The sequence below is a fragment of the Peromyscus maniculatus genome, chromosome 20, assembly GCF_049852395.1.
Source record: "Peromyscus maniculatus bairdii isolate BWxNUB_F1_BW_parent chromosome 20, HU_Pman_BW_mat_3.1, whole genome shotgun sequence".
NCBI classification, from domain to species: Eukaryota; Metazoa; Chordata; class Mammalia; order Rodentia; family Cricetidae; genus Peromyscus; species Peromyscus maniculatus.
The window spans coordinates 41,506,844-41,530,532 of NC_134871.1; the positions used below are offsets into that span (position 1 = coordinate 41,506,844).

Consider the following 23,689-nt stretch of genomic DNA (forward strand, 5'->3'; position numbering starts at 1 on the left):
GCGGTGAACTGGAAGATCAGAGAACAAGCCACAGCTAACCTCACCTGGTCAACTTCTCAGCTGGTCTTGTTTCCTCAGACTGGAAGCTTCTGTGTCCTCATCCCAATGGCTCTCAGCTGAACTGCTGCTCGAAAGCCTGAAGCTTAACCAGCCAAATGCTTTTAGTTTCTGGTCCTCACGCCTTATATATCATTCTGCTTTATACCATCACTTCCTAGGATTAAAGGCTCGATTTCTGGGATTAAAGGCATGAGTCACCATGCCTGGATTTTTCCAATGTGGCCTTGAACTCACAGAGATCCCAGTGGATTACTGCCTCTGGAATGCTAGGATTAAAGGCATGTGCTATCACTGCCTAACTAGTGGCTTTTCTGTTCTCTGACCCCAGATAAGTTTACTAAGGTACACGATATTTTGGGCAACAAAATATCACCACATTCACAGGCCTGAGTGCATGACATTGCTAGGTGTGAGGACTGGCTTTTCTTAGTGAAGACAGCACAGCTTCTTTCCAGGGGATGGATAGCTTCTCTGCATGGTTGCCCAGTGTTTGCCTTTCTAATTACAGACCCTACAAGGAAACAGTGGCCAAGTTGTGACTCAAGGATTGGCTAGACCCATGAGTTTCTGGAAAAGCAAGATAAGAATGCGTGAGGCTCCAATTTGGACTCGAGTAATATCTACAAGAGGCAAACTTTCAGCACTTATAGGTGTGAAATCAACGTGCCTTGCTGCTTACCCTGAATCATGGAAACCTTAGGGGCTCCCCGGGGGGGGGGTAGTCATTTCAAAACACCCTGCTCACCCTTACTGCATTTCATGTTACAGCCCTGTGGGAGTCTCATTATCTTAGAAGTAGGACCTCCACAGAGGAAAATCGCCCAATAGAATCCAGATTAAATATCCCCAGAGAAGTTGAGTAGAAAGGGTGTTTGTAGTCAGAAACTAGGTACATGGAACCAAATTTCTCCCAAGCCTTGAAGCAGCAAATGGCCATCCCGGGTGAAGGACAACTTTATGGTACCACTGGTTTGACTTTCTGGCTCATATGCAGCTTCATTGCCTTTGATTAAGGCATGTGTAGTGGGATCCTGAGTACAAATGTCCAAAGCTGCCCAGCAGAGTGTGTGAAGGAGAGACTGTTCTCAGCCAGGTCGGGGATTATGATTGAGAGAAGTCAAGAGGGATCTAGAAGACTAGTGGATCCCAGTTGACCGCAGTGGCTCATGGTTACAGGGGCCTGAACATGAGAGCTCTGGGGAGCGCCATTTCTGTTCACAGCGGCAAGGCTGAGGTGGGTGGGCTTAGAGGATTTTATTCTCCCATCTTTGCTGCCCAGCCTATCCCTTCCTACAGCTGCTGTACCAGCTGCCTCTTGTTCTCTCGTCTCCTTGTGATTCTAGCTTTATAGCTAGCAGTGCATAGTTCTTTGAAAGACTTCATAGGCTGTGATTCTGAACTCTGATCTGCCAGAAAAGATGGAATTTTTTTGCCAATTTCCAATGGCTTTGGAATTGCATAGGGAGAAATTTGAGTTGGCTTAGTCCATGGGGAAAAAAAAGGAAGACCATTTCCATGCTCACATTTTTAGATGGAAACCAGTTACCCAAGAAGCCTCAGCTGTCCACACAGAAGCAGATATGTTGCAGGCATATTCTGCTGCAGAGTCTGGAGTTGTTAGCACTCAGAGTGTGCAGCTAAAGGGGCATGTAAGAGGGGAAAGCTCCCAGTTGGGTAGAGATGTTTGAGTTTTATTTCCTGTTCAGTGAAGAAGCTAATGGGAGCCATTCTGACTCTGGGTTAAAGGGACAGTATTGGGTTCTGTATTTTGAAGGTTCAGGGATATGTCTGACTCCATGCTCTCCTCAGTGTGAGACCAGAGCTCCTCTATTTTGATAGGATAACAAGTTAATCATGTAATGGTGACTGTGTGACCATGGAATGGCCCAATCCTGGTCTCCATGGTGATTGTTTAACCACAGAATGGCCCCACCTGATGGCAGGCAATGAGTAAAGGTAACAGGCAACTACCCCTCTTAGAAGTAAGATTAAACCACAATTTCTGTAAAGTCCCTAGAAACGAGCCAATCATAAATGTACATGTATGGAAATCCTCTGCTATTGTAATTTTGTGGTTTTTACCTTTAAAAGCTGTGCACAATTCAGGCTGGGCACTTCCTCCAGCCTCCACTGCATTGGATGTGTTGGATGAAGTCCCTGCCTAGGCTTGTATTGCTCCCAAATATCCTGAATTAAAGCCTGGCTTTTGCATTCCAGTATGCTCATCTTTCGTGGTCTCTCTGGTGGCCTTGATCTGGGCATAACACTCAGCATGATGGAATGATATCTCAGTCTATACCTAGTGTTTGCAATTCTCTGATCTTTCCTCATCCATATTTAGCCTTAGTCTTAATGCCTCATCATAATGACTTATTGCTGTGATACCAGTCAGGCTGAACCTGATGTGGTATGGTGGACTGTTGGAATGGAGCTTGTGTTGTATGTGCTAAGTTGCAAGCTGAAAGTTTTCTATAACCCAGTATTAAGTCTTTCCACCTTTCCACTGGTACAGTAACCCAAATCAAACCAAATTAAGAATGCTGGGTGGTGGAGGTGCACGCCTTTAATCCCAGCACTTGGGAGCAGAGTCAGGCAAATTTCTGAGTTAAAGGCCAGCCTAGTCTATAGAATGAGTTCCAAGACAGGCTCCAAAGCTTACAGAGGGAAACTGTCTCAAAAACAAAACAAAAAAGAATTAAAAGTCTGGGTTTAATGTGTAAAATGCTCCTGGATGACTTTTTTGGTCCTGAGAAGACTGAGAAAAGACTGAAAAGCTACATGACTGATTCTCCCAGGGGCAGATTAACCTGCAGATGTAGTCTGGAGCATCTCTGCAAGAGGTTTTCTGAGATGGGGCAGGATTTGGAGACAGAGAGGTGGGAGGGGGGCTGAGGCAGAGATCCCACCTGAACAGAAGCTAGTTACAATTCTTCATATGAGCCTTCTCTAGGAGAGGTTATTCTTCTGGCCAGTCTTGGCAACATCCAAATTCATCTATGAAAGCACCTCTATGAAAGAATCAGTGGTGATGAGATTGCCTGCACAGGGAAGCTTCATGTAGGATATATATAGTGTGTTAATGGTGTTGGTGCCTGTTTTACATGGGGGTGGGTTGGGGAGGAAAGAGGCCTCTTTTGAGAAATGGAAATTCTGAGAATGAGTTCCTGCTTACATAGGTTAACGTGTAACATGGACTAGCTAGTGTTTTTCAGATATATCACATGAACAGCATGTGATAGTTTCAGATGCCCTCTCTTGCTATCTGCAGAAAGATGCCAGACTCCATCATTGAAGCATCTTGCCAAGGGTGACTTTGACTTCAGGGTTTCAGTTCTGTGTTAACATACATGTACTGTGTGTAAACACATCCTGTACTGTGCAAATCTAGTGGCAAGTGTTTAGAAGTGTGGGATGTGGGACCCAGGATCCCTTGGGCATCTTCAAGGCAAGTTTCTTAAACATGTGAGAAACTTCTGAAATTACTCTCAGTCTAAATGAGAATGTATTAGTGAAGTATCTTTGCTAGTAGATGTTAAATGAATCTGTCTTCAGTCTACTTGCATGAGATGGGAACAGAACAGACTTGAATGTAATGAGTACCTGGTATTAAAAGGCTCTAGGAACTGCTTTAGGAGAGACCAGTTAAATTGGCATCCAGCATCCAATAGGCTCACTCTTCTCAGACTCTTCAATAATGGAATTCTTCTGACATTGAAAATTGGATAATGCATATGCCCTCCTAGGAACACATTAACCTGAGTCAACAAAACAGGTTAAAAACTCATACATTATATTTATAATAAAATATTTTTAATCCTTATCAATTTAAGAAATTATGATTTTCTTCTTTATTTAAATAGGTATGTAAAAGTGCTTCTAGACTGTTCTTTAGACATTTTCTTCCAAAAAAATGAAGTGCAGAAATGGACTGGTGGATAGAAATTCAGACCCTCAGTTACAAATGCTTGCTGCTTTTTTTAAAAAAAGTTTTATTAAAAACCATTTCTTGTTCTTCAAGTAAAGAACATTATACAAAGAAAATACATTGTGAAATACCCAGAGACAGGTATGTTTGTTCCCTCGTGGAAAGCTGTGTCCATCCTAGGAGGAGGGGATGCAAACTAGGAAGTAGTCCCTGGATATAGGAGGTAGTCCCAGTTATAGCTGGCCTCTTCCTGTCCACTAAGTACATTGTAGAGCTTCAGCTGCCTTGTGTAGGTACCAATAATCAGGTACATCTCCTAGGCTGAGAATGCACAACGGGTAAAGGCACTCTCATATTCATGAGCTTCCCGGAACACTGAAATAGGATGAAATCTGCTGAAGATAAGGTGCCTATCAAAGAATCTGCCATCTACTCCTCCATATTTTGGAAACAATGCCCTGCTGTTTAGCCTAGAGATAAAGTTGATTGGCATTTGCCGCCTCTGTTTTGGCTCAGGACACTGGTGAGGAGTAAAGAGAGAAAAAGGTGGACACGTGGCAATGGGGTTCTTGCAATGAGCATGTTGCTCCCTAAGATGCTCTGTGATGATACTGTCCAGTGTTGGTGGGGAAGGAAGATGTCTATCCAAGTGTGTTTTTTCAGCAGGGCTCTGGCTATTAGCACCATGGTCTGACTTCTGCTGCAACACTTGAACTTTCCTGCCATTGCACAGTGATGGCCTCTCTCTGATAAAACTGGTCCTGCCAATTAAAGAGGAGTTGTCTGCATATGATGGGCCAGGCAAAGCCAATGAATCCTGAGCTACGCATGGCAGAGGTTCAGCAAGGCAGGCAGAAGGGGCAGAAGCACCCACAGCTGTATGGTTGCCCAGTTGGCCAGCAATGCCATTGCCAATTCGAGGAGTCCAGGGAAGAGAGAGTGGAAAAGCAGCAGCAGTCACAGGGGTGAAGGCAGAAGAATGTGAGGCTGCATTCATGGGCAGGTCAGCCTCTCTGGTCAGCACAGTGGCTGTCTCTCCAAGCCCTTTAGAAATCAGATGGTTTCTTATCATATTTTAATTTGCCAAATTCTGCAATATGAATAACATCCATTTGCCATAGATGATTAGGAAGAAGACCTCCGGGGTTTACCCCTAAGTGAGGAACAGGAAAATATTTTGGACATACCCCACATTGTTCTACTATTTGATGAGCTGCTTATTTGGTAAGATTGAATAGCTTTCTTAAGCTTTTGCTATTTTGATGATGAGGAGCATGTGACTGTTGAGCCATTTCCACTTGGGATAATGCTACTATCTTTGTTAACTTACCAGCCATTGCATTACCCTCAGCTAAAGGACCAGGAAGATTGGAGTGAGCTCTAATATGGCCCATAAGCATGGCAGCTTTCTTTTGTGGAATAGCGTCTTGAATTTGTTGAAACATTTTGACTTGATTGTTGTTAGTTCCAATATTTTTACCAAGACTGTTATTCAAAGGAGTCAAGAACATAGATGTTCTTTCATGAAGCAAATTCTTCATTAGCTTACATTGAGAAAAAGCATTTTCAGGATTTAGTATTTTCATTTCATTAGCTTTAACTCCTGATGTTATTAGCAGCTGTAATATTTAGCATTGATTTTTTTTTTATAAGGAACTTTCAGGGGAAGCAACTCTTTTGTAAGACAGCTAGATTTTCTTAAATTTGTTTCCCATCTATAAAGCAGTCATTTCTTTTTGAATGCCTGTTTCCCTGTCTCCCTTATTAGATTTGTGAAGGAATTACTCATTGCAGGCAGTTTGTTCAAAAGGCAAAGGACTTTTTTAATTTCAACATTTTCTTCATATCTAAGACAATGTTCAGTTTATAAGCTGCTTTCCCTTGTTTTAAGGATGTTAAAGTGGCTTGTTTGCTCTTATAGGCAGCTTTTTGTGTGATCTGAGTTCTCAAGAGGTAAGATTAAGCTTTCTAGCATTGCTTTGAGAAGAAACTTCATTCTGAGCTGAAAAGTTTTTGGACAGTATTGCCATCTTTAGCTGAAATCCTACATTTCCCAGAATGCATTTCTCTTCATCAGCTCACTGTTAAGAGCTAGCTTATGGACTCCATTTCCCATAGTTCTATTGGGGTCCCTTTTACTGGACTTGTTTAGAAGTTTTTGCTTTTGCAACAGAGAGATTTGAACCAAGAGTTTTAAGTTTTCAATTAGGGGACATTGAACGATTTCTATTCTCTCCTCATCTGGCGTTCACAGGTGTCTCTCTTTTATTTGACATTGGCCCCGGAATCAGAACTGCACCTGCCATATTAGCTTGCATTGAGGCTGGCTTTCCTGATAGCAACTTTCCTTTGGGCTTGTGTTTGCCTTAGCCAGCCAGAAAAACAAAAACATTTACAACAGCTTTTCCATAGCTCCTTCAGAGAGATTTTCTCCCACTGATTTTTATCCTCATTTTGCTTGTTCCTTTCCCCCCAGATGCAGAGCTTCAGATCTCAGGCTGCTCTGTTCCTTTGCTAGCTGCCTTTGGAGGTAGGGGCTCCGCACCCCCCCCCTTCAATCTGGCTCAAATTCTAGCATCTTTGTCAGGTCATGCATTTTCTGGGTGTGGAACCAAAATAAGACCAAAATGCTCTCACCCCAAAACTAAAGGCCTAAGACTGCTCCTTTTAGCTACAGGCCATAAGTTACTGGAACAGGCCAGAAGTTACTGAGACCAGTCAGTTCAGATTCCAGAAACCAGGAAGTGTAAAAGTACAGAGCCACAAGATAGTCACGAGGTAATGCCTGCCAGACTATGGAATGTCCTCTCCCTGGTTTCCAGGGTAACTGACCACAGAAATGCCCCCACCTGAGGGCAGCCAATGAGAAATGGTGGTGGGCAACCACTCCCTTAGAAGTAATTTCTAGAAATCCCTAGAAGCGAGCCAATCAGAATTGTACCTGTACTAGCACCCCTAAATGATGTAACCTTGTGACTTTTCCCTTTAAAAACTGAGCTTGCAGACAGGTGGGCGCTTCCTCCAGCCTCCACTGCGTTGGATGTATTGGACGAAGTCCCTGCCTAGGCTTGTATTGCTTTTGGATATCCAGAATTAAACCTTGCTTTGCATTCCAGCATGCTCGTCTTTGGTGGTCTCTCTGGGGGTCACGATCTGAGCACAACATTTGGGGGCTCTCTGGGATCCCCAGAGATCCCCCGCCGGGACACCTAAGAGCTCTGGAGGTCCATCTGCACCGATCAGTAAGAGCGCTCCATTTTCTTGTCTTTGTTTTCCTTTTTCATTCTCTTATCCGAAGCCGGCGGTTGAATCTGACAGGCTCACCTTGGCGGACGCGCCTGTAAGGTGACGCTGGAGGAGTTGGAAGACGTTCCAACCCCTCATCAGGACGCTTTATTAATATTAAAGCTGCACATCAATGCTTTTATACACAGGAATATACCTTGCGCTGGCAGCTAAACTTTGTTAACATAAAGGAATCATAGGAAACAGCTGAGGTTTGCAAATGTATGGCAGGACTAGAGTTCCAAAAAGAGTCTAGTTGCAGTGGTGGAAGACATTTGAGAGATATCAGTCTTTTAAGAACAGTTTTTATAGTTAAAAACCAATGGCTTAAAAAATGTTTCTTCTTACCCAAGGTACGTTCAGGCTTAAGAATGTTGTATAATGATATTTTGTTTTGGTTTCTTTACTGAACCTGTATTTGATGCTAGAAGAGCTTCAACTTAAAAGCATTGTTTTTAGGCTACTTTTGTAGACTGTTAGAGAACATAAATAGTCAGTCATAAGTAATCAAGTTTTTTAATTGTAGTCAGGGTAAGTAAGTACTGATGTAAGTTTACTTATTGCATATGTTTTTGGGGTTGAGCTTGAAACAAGTAATTAGAAACAAAGTTTGTCTATTCAGATATACTTGGACAGCCCTCATACTTCAGACATCTGAAGAATATGGCATTTAAATGTTGATCTAAAAGCTTACTATATCAGACAGGCTTCCAGATCCTAGCAGTGACCCAAGGTCTCCAAAGAAGATTACATAAGAGGCACCACAACGTCTCTGCCTGGATTATGACAACGCTGACCACAGGGCAAGATGCCCCAATGCAACGCCTGCCGCCAGGACCCAGCCCAGACTGTGGACAAGCAGTAGGACACTGGAATTGATTACACCCTTTTGCCTGTCAAGGTCAGTCTTCCATGTCCCTATTCCACAGGAAAAATACTCTGCCTTATGGACCTGATGGCGGAAGAAGATTGATGCTGTTCTGACTTGTGCCTCCAACACTATGGAGACCTGGGTAGGGATTGGTCCCTGTAATTTATAGGATTGGAAGCTTCTTGGTCTGCACTCAGATATAGTTTATCCTTCTCAGATCTCTGACAGTACTGATGGCCAGGCTAGCTCTAACTTTGTCAGCATGGCAGCATCAACCAGATCCTCATGCAAGGCTATAGCTTTCTTGTTAGCTCACTTTTAGGAAAATGTTCTAAGATATAAAAGTTTAAGTAAGTCATAAAGGTTCAGATATGAGTCCAAAATGAGATAAGTTTCAGATTACTCTCCTGTTCTATGGTTCAGAGCTTAACATTTAGGAGTCCTTATGAGCTGGTAGAGCAATGACTACTTACTGTTCAGTCACAACTCAATATTTTGGATTTGTTTTAGATGTCATCTAAATATGTATAAATGTAAACCTAAAAGTGCCTCTCACTAGGCCAAAAATCTCTGTCCAATTTATACCTGGCTTTCTGGACAGAAGGAAAATGCACAAGCTTTTAACCCAAATCTGTAGTTCTTGTTGGGACTCAAAGGCATGAGTCCACTTCTGCTGTTTTACAGACAATATGGATTTCAGTATAGATTGGTAATACTAATGTATCTAAAACTTTTATGTCATTTTGTAAGTAGGCCTCAAAGGATCAAAAGAGTCATAAAAACCTAGACCCACTTCGCAGAGGTCAAAAGGACCCCAGATAAGTATTCCTAAAGATGGTATTTTTCCTCTCTCCTGGTCTTGGGACTACTGATTTTTCCATTACTAAGGGTATGGACCTAAGGGTTCCAAATAAGTTCATAAATTTTAACTTCTGTTCCTAGTTTAAATTTGTCTCAACAGATTTCCATCTGGCTGGCAGTCACCTCCAGGTTTCAGTTGCTGACTCCACTGCTCCAGATGACTGTGAGCTCCAGACTTGCTAAAAGCTGACGTGGACCAGCCCAGCTAACATGGTTCTTCCCTGTCTGTCCCTATGGGGTCAGGCAGCTACATGCTTCTGACAAATGCCCCCTTGCCCAGTCTTTGACTAGCTTTTCAGCCTTTTGGGGCCCCCTGACATCAGCGCCCCAATGCCAGCTCGAAGCAGTTCCAGAAGAGAATACATCACCCATATTCCCTGTTCAGAAAAGGTTGAAATGCTGGGTCAAAAGAAAACTCCCTGGCATAGAGACAAGATGACTAACTATACATGGCCATTATTAGAGAGGGATACTTAGGAGCTAACTGTCCAAAACCCATGATTGGGTTCCATTAGGCACATGAGAAGGGGGAAATGTGGAACCAAAATAAGACCAAAATGCTCTCACCCCAAAACTAAAGGCCTAAGACTGCTCCTTTTAGCTACAGGCCATAAGTTACTGGAACAGGCCAGAAGTTACTGAGACCAGTCAGTTCAGATTCCAGAAACCAGGAAGTGTAAAAGTACAGAGCCACAAGATAGTCACGAGGTAATGCCTGCCAGACTATGGAATGTCCTCTCCCTGGTTTCCAGGGTAACTGACCACAGAAATGCCCCCACCTGAGGGCAGCCAATGAGAAATGGTGGTGGGCAACCACTCCCTTAGAAGTAATTTCTAGAAATCCCTAGAAGCGAGCCAATCAGAATTGTACCTGTACTAGCACCCCTAAATGATGTAACCTTGTGACTTTTCCCTTTAAAAACTGAGCTTGCAGACAGGTGGGCGCTTCCTCCAGCCTCCACTGCGTTGGATGTATTGGACGAAGTCCCTGCCTAGGCTTGTATTGCTTTTGGATATCCAGAATTAAACCTTGCTTTGCATTCCAGCATGCTCGTCTTTGGTGGTCTCTCTGGGGGTCACGATCTGGGCACAACACTGGGGAGGAATCTGTCCCTTCTCCATTTCTTCAGAGAGTCAGTTCCCAGTTTGGTCTCAGTTTATCCCCTCTGTCCCAGAAACAGTTTTTGACACTACAGTGGCGGCTTTCCCTGCTACAGCAGGTAGGGGCTTTTTGTCCGTTTCTGTTTTCTTTCCAGGGTCTGTGTGGTTTGCGTAAGGACTGCAAATCTAAGAAGTGCGGTTTTTGCCATTTCTAAACTCCCATTAGGACAGGTGTTTTGCCTCATTGGCCTTCATCTGGCCCAGTCCCCCAATGGGTTCTGTCTGGGTGCTCAAGGACAGAGCTTATGCCAAAGGCAATCACCCCTCAGGGCTACTCTCCCTCATCTCACCAGTTGAAACAAAGCTTTTCTCAAAGAGATGCTTTCTCTGACTGAAAAGAAAGCTTTACTCCTGGATAGTTCTGTTCTGCCCTGGCTGGGCTCTTTCCCTGACAGCATTCCGACTTGGCAGCACAACTGCTTCAGACACAGTTCAGCTTTATTTCTCTCCCAGAAAGGTCTTTTCTCTGATAGAAAATCTTTTCTCAGGTTTCTTTTTGCAGCTGTGGACCTATCAACCTGGGACTTGTAGGAAAGCAGGCAACTATGCTGTTCCCACTGGCTTTAGCTTTTGTTGTTCATTAGCAGATTTCCCATGGGTCCTGCACCTTCCTGCCTCAGTAAGTTTACAACTGCAGGAACCTTAGTATCCCCAAAATGCACTCCAACTCAGAGTGTACACTGGCCAGTGGCCTCTGGGTGTTTGGTCAGAAGCAAGGATACAATGCTTCAGGGGATCTTTGCATTAGGAAGTCTAGGAGCACCTTTTCATAGCTCACTCAGAAATAAAACCCTTGATGCCTCAGCTCAGCTGTAACTGGAAAGTCTTGGCTTTTTTGCTTTTCCCACATAAACAGTGTCCTGCCCCATTGGGCACTGTAGCTCTTCACCCACACTCTCCCAAGCATTTCCCTCAAAGGACTTTGACCCATTGTCTTTTACTAGCTTGAAGAGGCAGAGCTTAGAAGAGAGGGTTTTAGGAATTCCATCCCTGCCTTCTGGATTTCAGGGAGGATTTTTAAAGCTTAAAAGAGAAGTTAGGGCTGGAGAGATGGCTCAGAGGTTAGGAGCACTGACTATTCTTCCAGAGGTCCTGAGTTCAATTCCCAGCAACCACATGGTGGCTCACAATCATCTGTAATGAGATCTGGTGCCCTCTTCTGGCCTGCAGGAAAAAAGCAGACAGAACATTGTATACATAAAAAATAAATAAATCTTAAAAAAAAAAAGAAAGAAAGAAAGAAAGAAAGAAAGAAAGAAAGAAAGAAAGAAAGAAAGAAAGAAAGAAAGGTTAGAGAGGTTTTGCTGTCTTAAGAGGTTTGTTGTTTTCCCCTAGAACTAATTACAGGTGATTCCCATACTAATATATTCAGGTGATTCTAATTTTTGTCCTTGAGGAAGTTAAAGGCTTTAGTTTTTAAGTTTTTAAAGAGAGTTTTTGAGAAAGATTAAGGCTTTATAGAGAGATTTTCCCCCCAAATTTTCCAAGAAAAGCTTTATAATTTACGTTTTTTTTCCAAGAGAGACAAAGACCAACTTTTCCCAAAATTCTGAACTTTAAACTTTTTGACTTCTTACACCCACATTTTTGCCTCACAGAGAAATCACTTTCTCCTACCAGCTGGATTTAGCATTTCAGTTGTCCCCAGGTCAAAAGCTTAGATAGGAATCTTTTTCTTCCCCATAAGCTCAAAGAAGACCATTTTTATTACCCATGTAAAGCTCAAAGAAAGATTTTTTTCCCCAGTTTGTGTTCATAGCCCCCAAAGTTAGAAAACTGAAGAGGTTTTCTGTCTAGTTGCCTTACTTATTTTTTTCTATGTGATCTTACACTTCTAAGTTTTTCCTACACTATATTACTACAGATAGAAATTGAGAAAGGGATAGAAGATAGAAAAGTTTGACAGAACATAAATTTGTGCTGCAGCATTGGACATCCTTCCAGTCTGTTTTCCTCTTCTCTTGAGGATAAAACCCCGGCCCCTCAATAATATAATACAATAATATATATATATATATTCCATAACACTGGGCATGCCACTTTCCACTGGCAGGGCTCACTCACACTTTCACCAAAAACTCTGTAATAAAACTATTATTTTCCTTTATCTTTAGTCCCTGTTCATTTGTCTTTAGGTCCCCCCCACACAATTTTTTGTCCCTGTTCTTGGCTCCATTCTGTGGGGCTTTTACTCACCAACCCACAGTTCCCCAGAGTTTTCTTGAGTGCAAGCAACAGGAAATATTAGATAGAAAGATTTAGATTGTGGAGATAAAGAGATGGAAAATAAAAGATAGCCTCCAGAGGGCCTGAAACCTATTCCAATGGACCCTGACTGTTTGTGCCCCAGGGTATTTATAGAGACACCAAGGGGTGGAGTAAAAGACCTCCTCCCCCAGCACAGCCAAGTGCAGACCATCTCAGACACCTGCACTCAGGCCCATGGTCCTAATCATGCTCTCTATGCAGATCTACTGAGCAAAGCCATGAGGAACCTGAAAACAGGCTCCCACAACACAGTTTATTGTAGATGTGAAGGCAATACAGACCGCATCTTGGGGATTTGGGAAAAGACTCTGTTGTGATAGGGAGAACCTCTAATTTCCAGAGGGACCCAACAAAACCCCCCAGCTCACTGTTCCTTGAATCTGCAGCAAGAAGGCCCTTGTTTCCAGGGGGTCAAGCTCTGCGGAAGAGCTGTCTGAACCCTGCTGCTCTGCAGGCTGACTCTGCAGGAGATGGCCTTCTGCCTCCTGGGGATGAGGACTCCGGAGTCAGAACAGCTCCACAATTGCTTTGGACCATGAGCTTCTGAACAGTCATTTTTTTTTTTTTAACAAAGACAGACATGTAGTTTATTTTGTATTTTTTCTGAATAAATACACTTGACATGAAAGAAAAAGACTTTTGATTTGTAATTTCCACTTTGGGAAGAGAGAGAAGGAAATAAAGACTTTTGAAAAGCTGAATCACAGAGAGAGAGGGAGTGACTTTATACCCCTACAGTTCTCAACTCCACCAAACCAAGGTCTACACAACTATTGCCTGGCCTCCAAGGGAGGGAGTTAGGCATCTTCCCAGTAGCAGGCCATGCCTTCTATTCCTGCTCTGGCACAAAGGAAAACAAATTAACTTGAGTCCTCCAAAGACTTTAAAAAATCATATATTTATAATAAAATATTTTTTTTCTTTTGGTTTTTTGAGACAGGGTTTCTCTGTGTAGCTTTGCGCCTTTCCTGGAACTCACTTTGGAGACCAGGCTGGCCTCGAACTCACAGAGATCCACCTGCCTCTGCCTCCCCAGTGCTGGGATTAAAGGCGTGGGCCACCACCGCCCGGCTAAAATATTCTTAATCTTTATCAATTTAAGAAACCACAAATTTCCTCTTCATCTAAATAAGTATGTAAAAATGCCTCTATATTGTTGTTAGTCATTTTCCTCCAAAGAAAATGAAGTGCAGTTATAGATTGGTGGAAAGAAGTTGAGAAACTCAGTTATAAATGCTTGTTGGGTTTTTTTTCTTTATTAAATGTTTATTAAAAACCATTTCTGGATTTTTAAGTAAAGACATTATACAAAGAAAATACATAGAAAATACTCTCAATATCCTTAACAGACAGCCCAGGGGACAGCCAAAGGCAGGTTTTGTGAATCCATTCACTCAGTTTCCTTCGCCTACCAAGGTTTTCTTTCAAGTGGGGACAGGTAAGTCATTCATTCAGAAATTAGATGATGTCATCTTCCAAGTCAGAGTTCTCTGAGCTGTCATCCACCAGGATCACTTCCATTTCCTCCTCTGTATCAGAGTCTTCATCTTCGCCCTCTTCTACCTCCTCTAGGCTTGCTAGGTCCTCATCAGAGGGAGAAAAGTCATTGTCCTCATACTGTCCTGTGTTCTCACTATTGTCAGCCTCCCCCATTTCTGCCTCCAGCCACTGGTCAGAATCAAGAACTGCTACATCATCAGTGTCATCATCATCATCATGATCATCATATTCATACTCCTCCTCTTCCTCCAGTTCTTCCTCTTCAGAGTCCTCCTCTTCATCTTCTTCCTCTGCCAGACGCTGCCTGCCCACCTCATAAAGCCTGCATACTGTGTCCATGTTAGGGGCATCCATACTGCCTTGATTCTCAATGACAGCAAGATAGCAATCTTTGGTGTCTGTACACAGGTCAAAGATGTTCCGTTTCACATCAATAGTAGCTATAGGCTTATAATCAGTCGCATTAAATGTTCGGAAGGATGACCCAAAAGAGCTCATCATCCTCTCTTCCAAGAAGTCATCTTCATCATCTGCCTGCAACATTGCTCCATACATCACTGTCCCTGTGTGGTTAAACACCACATGACATTGATCCAGAGCAGGAACTGTGTGTAAAAGATGGAAAGTTCGCAGGTCCCAAATCTCTGTGTTGATGATGACCTCCAGCCCATTGGGATGGAAAACACCACTGATATTCCTGTTGAACTTGTCAAACTTGTGGATGGCCTGTGCAGAGCGGACATCCCAGAGCACCCCATCATTTAAGACAAGGTCATCTGTAGGATTAAAGGTGGCACAGTTCCTCTTGTAGTTGTTGGCAAGATCTGGGTTAAACAGAGTCAACAGCTTGGTGCCAGTCTCAATATCATAAATGTGGGCAATGTCTTCTTCTGTGCCTATGATCTGATCCTGAGAGTACTTACTGAACTCAACATAATGATCTTCTGTGAAGGAATGTTTCATATCAAATACTGACCTCATCCCCCAAAGTGCAGACAAAGGATGGCTCCAAGTGCCAGATGTCAGAAGTAAGGACCCATCCCTGGAAGGTTCAAGGTGTGTGATGGCTGAGTTGTGACAGTTGTAGCTGGCCTCTTCCTGTCCACTAAATACATTGTAGAGTTTCAGCTGCCCTGTATAAGTACCAAGCATCAGGAACCTCTCCTGGGCTGAGAATGCACAACAGGTAAAGCCACTCTCATATTCATGAGCTTCCCGGAACACTGAAATAGGACGAAATCTGCTAAAGATGAGGTGCCTATCAAAGCATCCGCCATCCACTCCTCCATATTTTGGAAACAATGCCCTGCTGTTTAGCCTTGAGGTAAAGTTGATTGGTGCTTGCCGCCTCTGTTTTGGCTCAGGACACTGGTGAGGAGTAAAGAGAGAAAAAGTTGGACACGTGGCAATGGGGTTCTTGCAGCGAGCATGTTGCTCCCTAAGATGCTCTGTGATGATACTGTCCAGTGTTGGTGGGGAAGGAAGATGTCTATCCAAGTGTGTTTTTTCAGCAGGGCTCTGGCTATTAGCACCATGGTCTGACTTCTGCTGCAACACTTGAACTTTCCTACCATTGCACAGTGATGGCCTCTCTCTGATAAAACTGGTCCTGCCAATTAAAGAGGAGTTGTCTGCATATGATGGGCCAGGCAAAGCCAATGAATCCTGAGCTACGCATGGCAGAGGTTCAGCAAGGCAGGCAGAAGGGGCAGAAGCACCCACAGCTGTATGGTTGCCCAGTTGGCCAGCAATGCCATTGCCAATTCGAGGAGTCCAGGGAAGAGAGAGTGGAAAAGCAGCAGCAGTCACAGGGGTGAAGGCAGAAGAATGTGAGGCTGCATTCATGGGCAGGTCAGCCTCTCTGGTCAGCACAGTGGCTGTCTCTCCAAGTCCTTTAGAAATGAGATGGTTTCTTATCAACAGGAGCAGTTCTTTCTCAGGGAAGGAGATCCTTGACTGGGCAACAACACCTGCTTTCTGTAGTTGGGCCAGGGACACATCAGTGCCAACCAGAAGAGGCTTTCCTGATACTCTCTCAATGAGCTCAGCTGCATAGTTGCAGAACTTGACATGGTTGCTAAGCTTGTCCTGCAGCACTGGCTCCTTCATCAGGTGTTGAATGTGGCAGCTACTAAAAAGTGGCAGTTTGCTGATAATCTGTCCAACAGTGCTACTTCGAGACAAACCCACTAGGGCCTTGCAGGCCAGGGCCCTGATGTGGTCTGCATCTGTGATGGGCATCTTGATGGACAATAGGGACAGAAGCACCTTGATGCCATTGTTAGACTGGACCACATTCCACATCTTGGCCAAGATATGTTCACTGCTCTTGGGGTTCTGAAATAGCTTTCTCTGAGGAGTTCCAGAAGTAAATTTACCAATACTGGATATTCGGTTATCTGGGCCACATACACAATTGATGATTACTTGAAGGGCTGACTTCTGAATTTCAGCATCATGAATAAAGTATTCACCTTCAGCCACTCCCAAAATGATGTTGATACCTACAGTGGATTCAGTAGAGCCACGTTCATCCAAGACCTTCACCGACTCTGCCAATTGGAGCTGGATTTTTGGCACCACAGTGAGGATAGCCAGGATGTCCAAAGCAAAGCGCACAGTGTCATTCCTTCCATGATAGGTCTTCCACTTGCAGGAGATGGAAATAAGCTGCACCAAGAGCTGCACACAAGAAAGCTTGAGGAAGATTTCAGCAGGTTCCCAATAAAACTGAGCTGGGCCATATTCTATCAAAAACTCCATCATTTCCACAATCTGCTCACGAGTGTATGAGCATGCCTTGTATGGAGGTTGAGGGTGCACAAGAATACCACCCTCAGTCCTCTGAAGTGACTGCTTGACTTGCTCCAGTTTAATGGCCAAGTGAGCCTCAAAATACTTTCGCAGAGCCATGCAGGTATATTTGCCCCTTTGGCAGGTAGCAAGGATTTTATCATCACTCACATGTGCACCCTGGCCTTCCAAATTTAAAATCTCCAAAGTACTGATCAAGTTCACTAGACGACGCAGACCATCATAATAGTCAAAGAGTTCCAAGACAGCCCGGAATGAGAAGCAAACTGAGAAAAACATTGTAGCATGGCAGCATCCTGAAGCATGAGAACATTCCATTAACCATAGGGCATAGTTCACCACAGCAGAGAGAACACTGTTGGGATGCAAGCAAACTCTTTCCATAGCATCCTGGTTGGAGGACAGGTAATACAAGCATATAGATACACCAGTTGCAGCCATAGAAGGCCGAGGAATTTCCAGTAATTTCTGTACTCCACCATGTACAACAAAGTCTATGGCAAATTTGTTATGGATCAGGAGAGATGCTAGGAGCTTGAGTGCCTCAAAAGTAAGCAGGACATCATTAGTCTGTTTCAGATCCATATAAAACATCAACAATTCTCGGCATCCAAGTTGCATAAATATGGGAAGTAACTCCTGATACTCTCCTACAGGGGTCAGGTACTGGAGAAGAAGTCTCTGCTCAATAGTGGGAGTCATTGGATAGAGGGTATAATTGGTGCCAATCACCCAGGGGGACATTTCTGACCAGCTGCTATTAGACAGCTCAGCAAACACACCATCTGGCTCAGAAGGTGAGAAATCCAACTTCTGCTGGCCTCTCCTAACATTCTCTCTGTCACCATGCTCTCTATTCACAATATCTACTGCCATGTCACCATAGTCCATATTCACAGCTTCCTCATCCAGAGGCAAACGTGGCTCTGATGAAAGCTTCTGTGGAATAGGACACTTACTCTCCTGCCGCAAAGCCACTTCCTGAACTTGTAGCTCTCTCAGTCTGCGAAGCACTATTGCCACCAGCTGTGAATTTTCATCTCTATAGTTTGCAGCAATCTCTTGATTTTCCATAGCACCTCCTAACAGTGCTGTAGAATATGTCCTCAGTGGCTGATCAGCCTCTTGGGCCCATTTGAAAAGATTTTCTACAATCCCTTCCTCTTCTTGAAAGACAACTGCAGTTTCTAGACCTGGCAAGAGGTCCAGTAGCAGTCTGCAAGCTGCAGTATTTAAAGAGGGCTCTCTACTTGTCATCACATACCCGTTCATCAGTGCATTCATGAAATCATCATTCTTGGAGAATACTCTCAGCAAGTGGCCCAGCATATACTCTGGATCAGCTCGACCTGGATGGTGATTATCAAATGGGTCAGGATCTCCTTTATGGTATTCCTCAGTTTCTTTTTCAATTAATTCTGACATCCTGGTAAGGATAGGTACCATATCCTGCCCACTTCCATGGTCCTCTTTCCACTGGTCCAGCAGGGCAGTCAGCTCAGCTTTGGAATCCACATGTACCACAACTGTAGTCATGGCTTGTCCCAGCTTAACAGCCAAGGAGCATTCAGATTGGCTGGACAGTTTTATATCTGCTTTCAGCAAGTCCAGGGATCAAGGTTGTTTGGAGCAGGTTGTAGTCAGAGGCTGATGCTTAGATGTGTCTTTTAGCCAACAGAAAATCTGTAGAGAGACATAGAGAAGTCACACCTTGCATTTACATCTTAAATCATCTTCTGAGCCTCCAAGACATTGGGGGCAGAGTTACCAGGACAGCTGCCAATCCACAATGTGAGAGGCTTTCCAGGAGGCCTCTCTAGTTGCTTGCTACATTTCTCAGCTTGGAAGTTCACTCTGATAGTTTGAGAACTCAAAACAGCCTCAGAGCCATGGAATGCCTCAAGGTAGGTGCCTCAATTGGGTCTCAGGCCAGGAGTTCCCGAGTGAAGGTCCAGCTTTAGAATTAGAGTGTGTGATCTGAATTTTGCTGGGCTGTCCAGAAAATGTTAATCTCACCAATCAAGTATAAGACCACTATCACATTTTCAAGCTAAAATTGAAGTAAATCTGAATGAAATACTCCCAGGTAGATGGCCTCTGCTCAGGTTCACAACCAGTTTCCCAGGAAATGGACTGGATGGAATATTTTCTTATCCCTTTAGAATCTGAGCAATAGGTATGGATGAATATGGCTGCACCTTTTCCACCCCTTTAACATTGACATTGATCAAAATGTGTGTGTCGGCACAATTTCCATGATTACAAGTCTCATAAGCACTGAACTTGCAAGGTGGGTCCTCGAGAGCCACATCTGCATTATGCTGGAGAGGTCATGTGACACATTTTAGAACCAACAGAAATTAGAAATACAAGGGTAAATCTTGCCTTTTCTCAAAACAGTTTTACTGGAAAGTCACTTGGAAGTAATTAAGATTTTAGGAATAAATGAGGTAAATACATTTCAAAAAGCCTAGTCTACAGTGATTAGTCCTAAAATCCTTAGCGCTAATTTTGAGACACATGTTCAGCCTCTTAGAAATGTTGTGGTATAGTCTATTGAAGCACAGTTGAGCTCCATTGATGTGTTCAGTTTTGTTTTGTTTTCTTTTAACATTTTTTTTCCCTACAGGATTTCTCTGTATAGTTTTTGTGCCTCTCCTGGATCTTACTCGATAGATAAAGCTGGCCTTAAACTCAAAGAAATTCACTGGCTCTGCCCCTTGAGTGCTGGGATTAAAGGCATGTGCCACCTCTGCCGGGCTTTTCCTTTATGTACCAACAAGTTTCTTACCTTCCCCCCCCCACTCCCATTTACCACCCACCACACCTTCCCCACCCTGCTCCCCATCCATCCACACCTCTGGTCTACATTCAGAAAGGGGCGGGCCTCCTAAGGCCTTGAACATAGCATGGCACAAACTTGAGGTAGTGGAAATGAATCTTAAATGGTCATATTAAATAAAAATTCAGGTCTAGGTATTGGGGTGAATCTGAAAAGTTAGAGAATCAAAACAAGCCACAGCTTAAAAAAAAAATAGTCACATAGAGAAACCCTGGCTTGAAAATCAAAAAATGACAACAAACAAACAAACAAACAAATAAATAAATACAACAGAACCAGATACTGGAGTGAAGAACTAAGAAATCAGAGGAATAGGACAAGCCACAGCTAACCTCACCTCAACAACTTAAATGGACATATTAAATAAAAATTCAGGTCTCGGTATTGGGGTGAATCTGAAAAGTCAGAGAATCAAAACAAGCCCCAGCTTAAAAAAAAATAGTCACATAGAGAAACCCTGTCTCGAAAATCAAAAAATGATAACAATAAATAAATAAATAAATAAATAAATAAATACATAGATACATACATAAATACATAAATAAATAACACAGAACCAGATACTGGAGTGAAGAACTGAGAAATCAGAGGAATAGGACAAGCCACAGCTAACCTCACCTCAACAACTTCTCATCAGATCCTGTTTCCAAGAATCTTCAGATGTTGAAAGATTCTAAGTCCTCACCAGAATGAATCTCAGCTAAACTGCTGACAAAAAAACCTAAAAGCTTCAAAGGCTCTAGTTCCTGGTCTTCATGCCTTATATACTTCTGTTTCCTGACATCACTTCCTGGGATTAAAGGTGTGTGTCACCATGCCTGGCTGTTCCCAGTGTGGCCTTGATCTCTGCCTCCAATGTGATAGGATTAAAGGCCTGTGTGCCACCATTTTCTGACCTCTGTCTAATCTAGTGTCCGTTCAGTTCTGTGACACCCAGATAACTTTTATTAGGGTACACAATTTAATGGGGATATGAAGGAGATACAGACCCCATCTTAGGGTCGGGCCACCTGTTGTCCTCAGTTCCAGGAAGGACCTCAGGAATGTGCCATGACAACTCAGAACAGACAGAGGGCAGTTTGCTCCTGCAGACAATCTGTCTGGGGTTTATGTCCCTGGAAGATACCTAGATAATCCTGCTGAGCTGTTCAGATGATCCTGCTCAGTAAGTTGTGGATTACAAGGCTTGAAAGCACTGAACTTGCAAGATGGGTCCTTGAGAGCCACATTTGCACTGTGCTGGAGAGGTCATCTGACACTTTTGTTTTTGTTTTTATTTTTCCAGACAGGGTTCCTCTGTGTAGCTTTGCACCTTTCCTGGATCTCACTCTGTAGACCAGGCTGGCCTCCAACTCACAGAGATCCACTTGCCTCTGCCTACCCAGTGCTGGGATTAAAGGCATGTGCCACCACCTCCTGGCTGACACTTTTTAGAGGCCAAAAGAAATTAGAAATACAAGGGTAATCTGGCCTTTTCTCAAAACAGTGTGACTGGAAAATCACTTAGCCGTAATTGTAATTATGATTTTAGGAACAAATAGGTAAACACAATTCAAAAAGCTTAGTCTACAGGGATTGGTTCTAAAATCCTAAGAGCTAAGTTTGAGATAGTTAGCCTCTGTTAAATGTTGCACTATAGTATATTGAAGAACATTGGAGCTCAGTTATTATATTCAGTCTTTTGTTTTTCTCCTAACATTTTTTTCCTTTTTTTTTCCCTTGAGACAGGATTTCTCTGAGAAGTTTTGGTATCTCTCCTGGATTTCGTTCTGTAAACCAGGCTGGCTTGGAACTCACTGAACTCACATAGATCTGACTGGCTCTACCTCCCAAGTGCTGGTTTTAAAGGAGTGTGCCACCACTGCTGGGTTTTTCCTTCATTTTATGTACCAACAAGTTTCCTCCCTTCCCCCTGCCACTTCCATTTACCACCCCCCGACCCTGCTCCCCAGCCATCCACTCCTCCTGTCTCCTTTCAAAAAGGAGCCGGCCTTCTAAGGGCTTAAACATAGCATGGCACGTAAAGTTGAGATAGTGCAAGATGAATCTTGAATGGTCATAGGAAAAAAAACCACAGATCTCAGTATTGGGGTGAATTCTGAAAGGTCAGAGGTACAGATGAGACACAGTCAGAAAAACAAAAACAAAAAACTACACAGGAAACCCTATCACAAAAAACAAACAAAAAACACAACAAAAAAAATCAATCAATCAATATGTAAATATGATGGAATCAGATATTGGGGTGAACAAATAAGGGATCAGAGGAAAAGATTAAGCCACAGCTAACCTTACCTCAACAACTCCTGATCAGATCCTGTTTCCAAGAATCTTCTGACTGTGAAAGATTCTGAGTTCTCACCCCAATGGATCTTGCTGAACTGCTGCTACAAAGCTTGAAAGCTTCTAGTTCTAGTTCCTGGTCCTCATACCTTATATACCTTTCTGTTTTCTGACATCACTTCCTGGGATTAAAGGTGTGTGCATCTCCCAGGAAAGACCGGAGATCTCAAGTGCTGGGATAAAAGGTGTGTGCCACCACACCTAGCTCTGTTCTCAGTGTGACCTTGAACTCACAGAGATCCAGAAAGATCTCGGCCTCTTGAATGATAAGATTAAAGCGGTGTATGCCATTTTTCTGTTGATTAAAGTCATTTGGCCACCATTTATCTGGACTCTATGGCTATCTAGTGACTGTTGTATTTTCAGACACCAGATAACTTTATTAGGGCACACAATATATTGGGGGACACAATATCACCACAAGGTAGGACATAGCTCCTCCCCCTGAATAAGGTTGGGCAAGGTAATCCAGCATGGGGAACAGGTTCCCAAGAGCGAGCTAACAGCCAGTGACAGGTCCTAATCTCACGGCTTGGAGCCTTACAAACAGACCAAGCTACAAAACTGTCACATGCAGAGGGCCTAGTTCAGTCCCATGTAGGCTCCCTAATTGTTGGTCCAGAGTCCATGTACTCCCATGAGTTCAGGTTAGGTGTTTCTGAGGCTTCCTGTCATGACATTTCCCTGACCCAACTGCACCCTTGCTGCTGATACAAATCCCCTGTCTCTTTCCTAAGGACTCCAAGAGCTTAGCTGTGATCACTGCATCTACTTCCATCAGTTACTGGATAAAGGCTCTTGATGAAAATTAGGGTGGTCACCAGTATGATTACAGTAGATGGCAGGTTCAGGTACCCTCTCCACTTGGCTAGGGATTTTAGCTGGGGTCATCACTGTGGATTCCTAGGAGTTTCCTTGGCTCCAGATTTCTTCCTAGCCCTCTGTCTGGCCCCGAAACTGCCTCCTGCACCCAGTCTGCCCACATTGCTCCCTCAAGGTCCCATCCCCTCCATACCCACCTCCACAGATGCCAATTTACTCAAGACATCTCTTCTACCTCCCTTCCCAGAAAAATCCATGCATCCTTCTTTGGGCCCTTTTGTTATCTATGCTCTCTGGGGGCTGTGGATTGTAGCTTGGTTATCCTATAATTTATTCCTCATATCCTCTTATGAGTGAATACGTGTCATATGCCAGGGAAGGAATATACTTTGCTACCAGGTTGAAAGCAGAAAGGCAAAGAAAAAAAGCTCCCGTTCCTGCCCTTTATATAGGCTTATAGCAGAAATGATTCCAGATGTGGTGGCCATTCTTGGTGGTCAATTTGACCATACAGATGTGGGGGGAACAAAACAAAGGGGAGAGTAACCTTTCAGAGATGCTCTTGTCCTATGGTAGGAAGTCTTCCTATCAGCATTTTTGTGCCATCTGAACTCTCTTCGTCTCACTTTTAGCTTATCTGAGGATGTGTCTAAAGGCACTGGCTCTAAATCATGCTTGTGACATGTCTTGTCCTGTTGGATTCTGGGAATAAGTCCTTTATCTGCTTCCCTACCTTTCTGTCATTGTCTTGACCCCTGTATTTGACAAGTGACCTGAGAACTCTGACGAGTGTTTATCCTACTCTCCAACCTGTGTCCCCTTGGCTCTGGGGACTGCAGGTATGTTCTTTCTGCCCATATGTTCAGACCTCCCTGCCAGGGTCATGTACTCAAGTTACTAAAAATGGCCACTGCCTCCTCTATGCAGCATAATTCTC

The 23,689-nt window shown here is 43.5% G+C and overlaps 1 protein-coding gene across 2 annotated transcripts; it reads right to left on the bottom strand.

Annotated features, from left to right (window-relative positions):
- Positions 1-13,889: 13,889 nt before the first annotated feature.
- Positions 13,890-18,281, bottom strand: LOC143269686 (DDB1- and CUL4-associated factor 1-like). 2 transcript variants are annotated; one of them, XM_076555693.1, is made up of 2 exons: positions 17,281-18,281; positions 13,890-17,121 (listed from the first exon to the last, which is right to left on the bottom strand). In XM_076555693.1, exons 1-2 carry the CDS (start codon positions 18,279-18,281, stop codon positions 13,890-13,892), a joined length of 4,233 nt encoding a protein of 1,410 aa, XP_076411808.1. The 2 variants fall into 2 exon arrangements, with proteins under 2 accessions (XP_076411808.1, XP_076411807.1); XM_076555692.1 differs by having other exon boundaries at positions 13,890-18,281.
- Between the last annotated feature and the right edge of the window lie 5,408 nt (positions 18,282-23,689).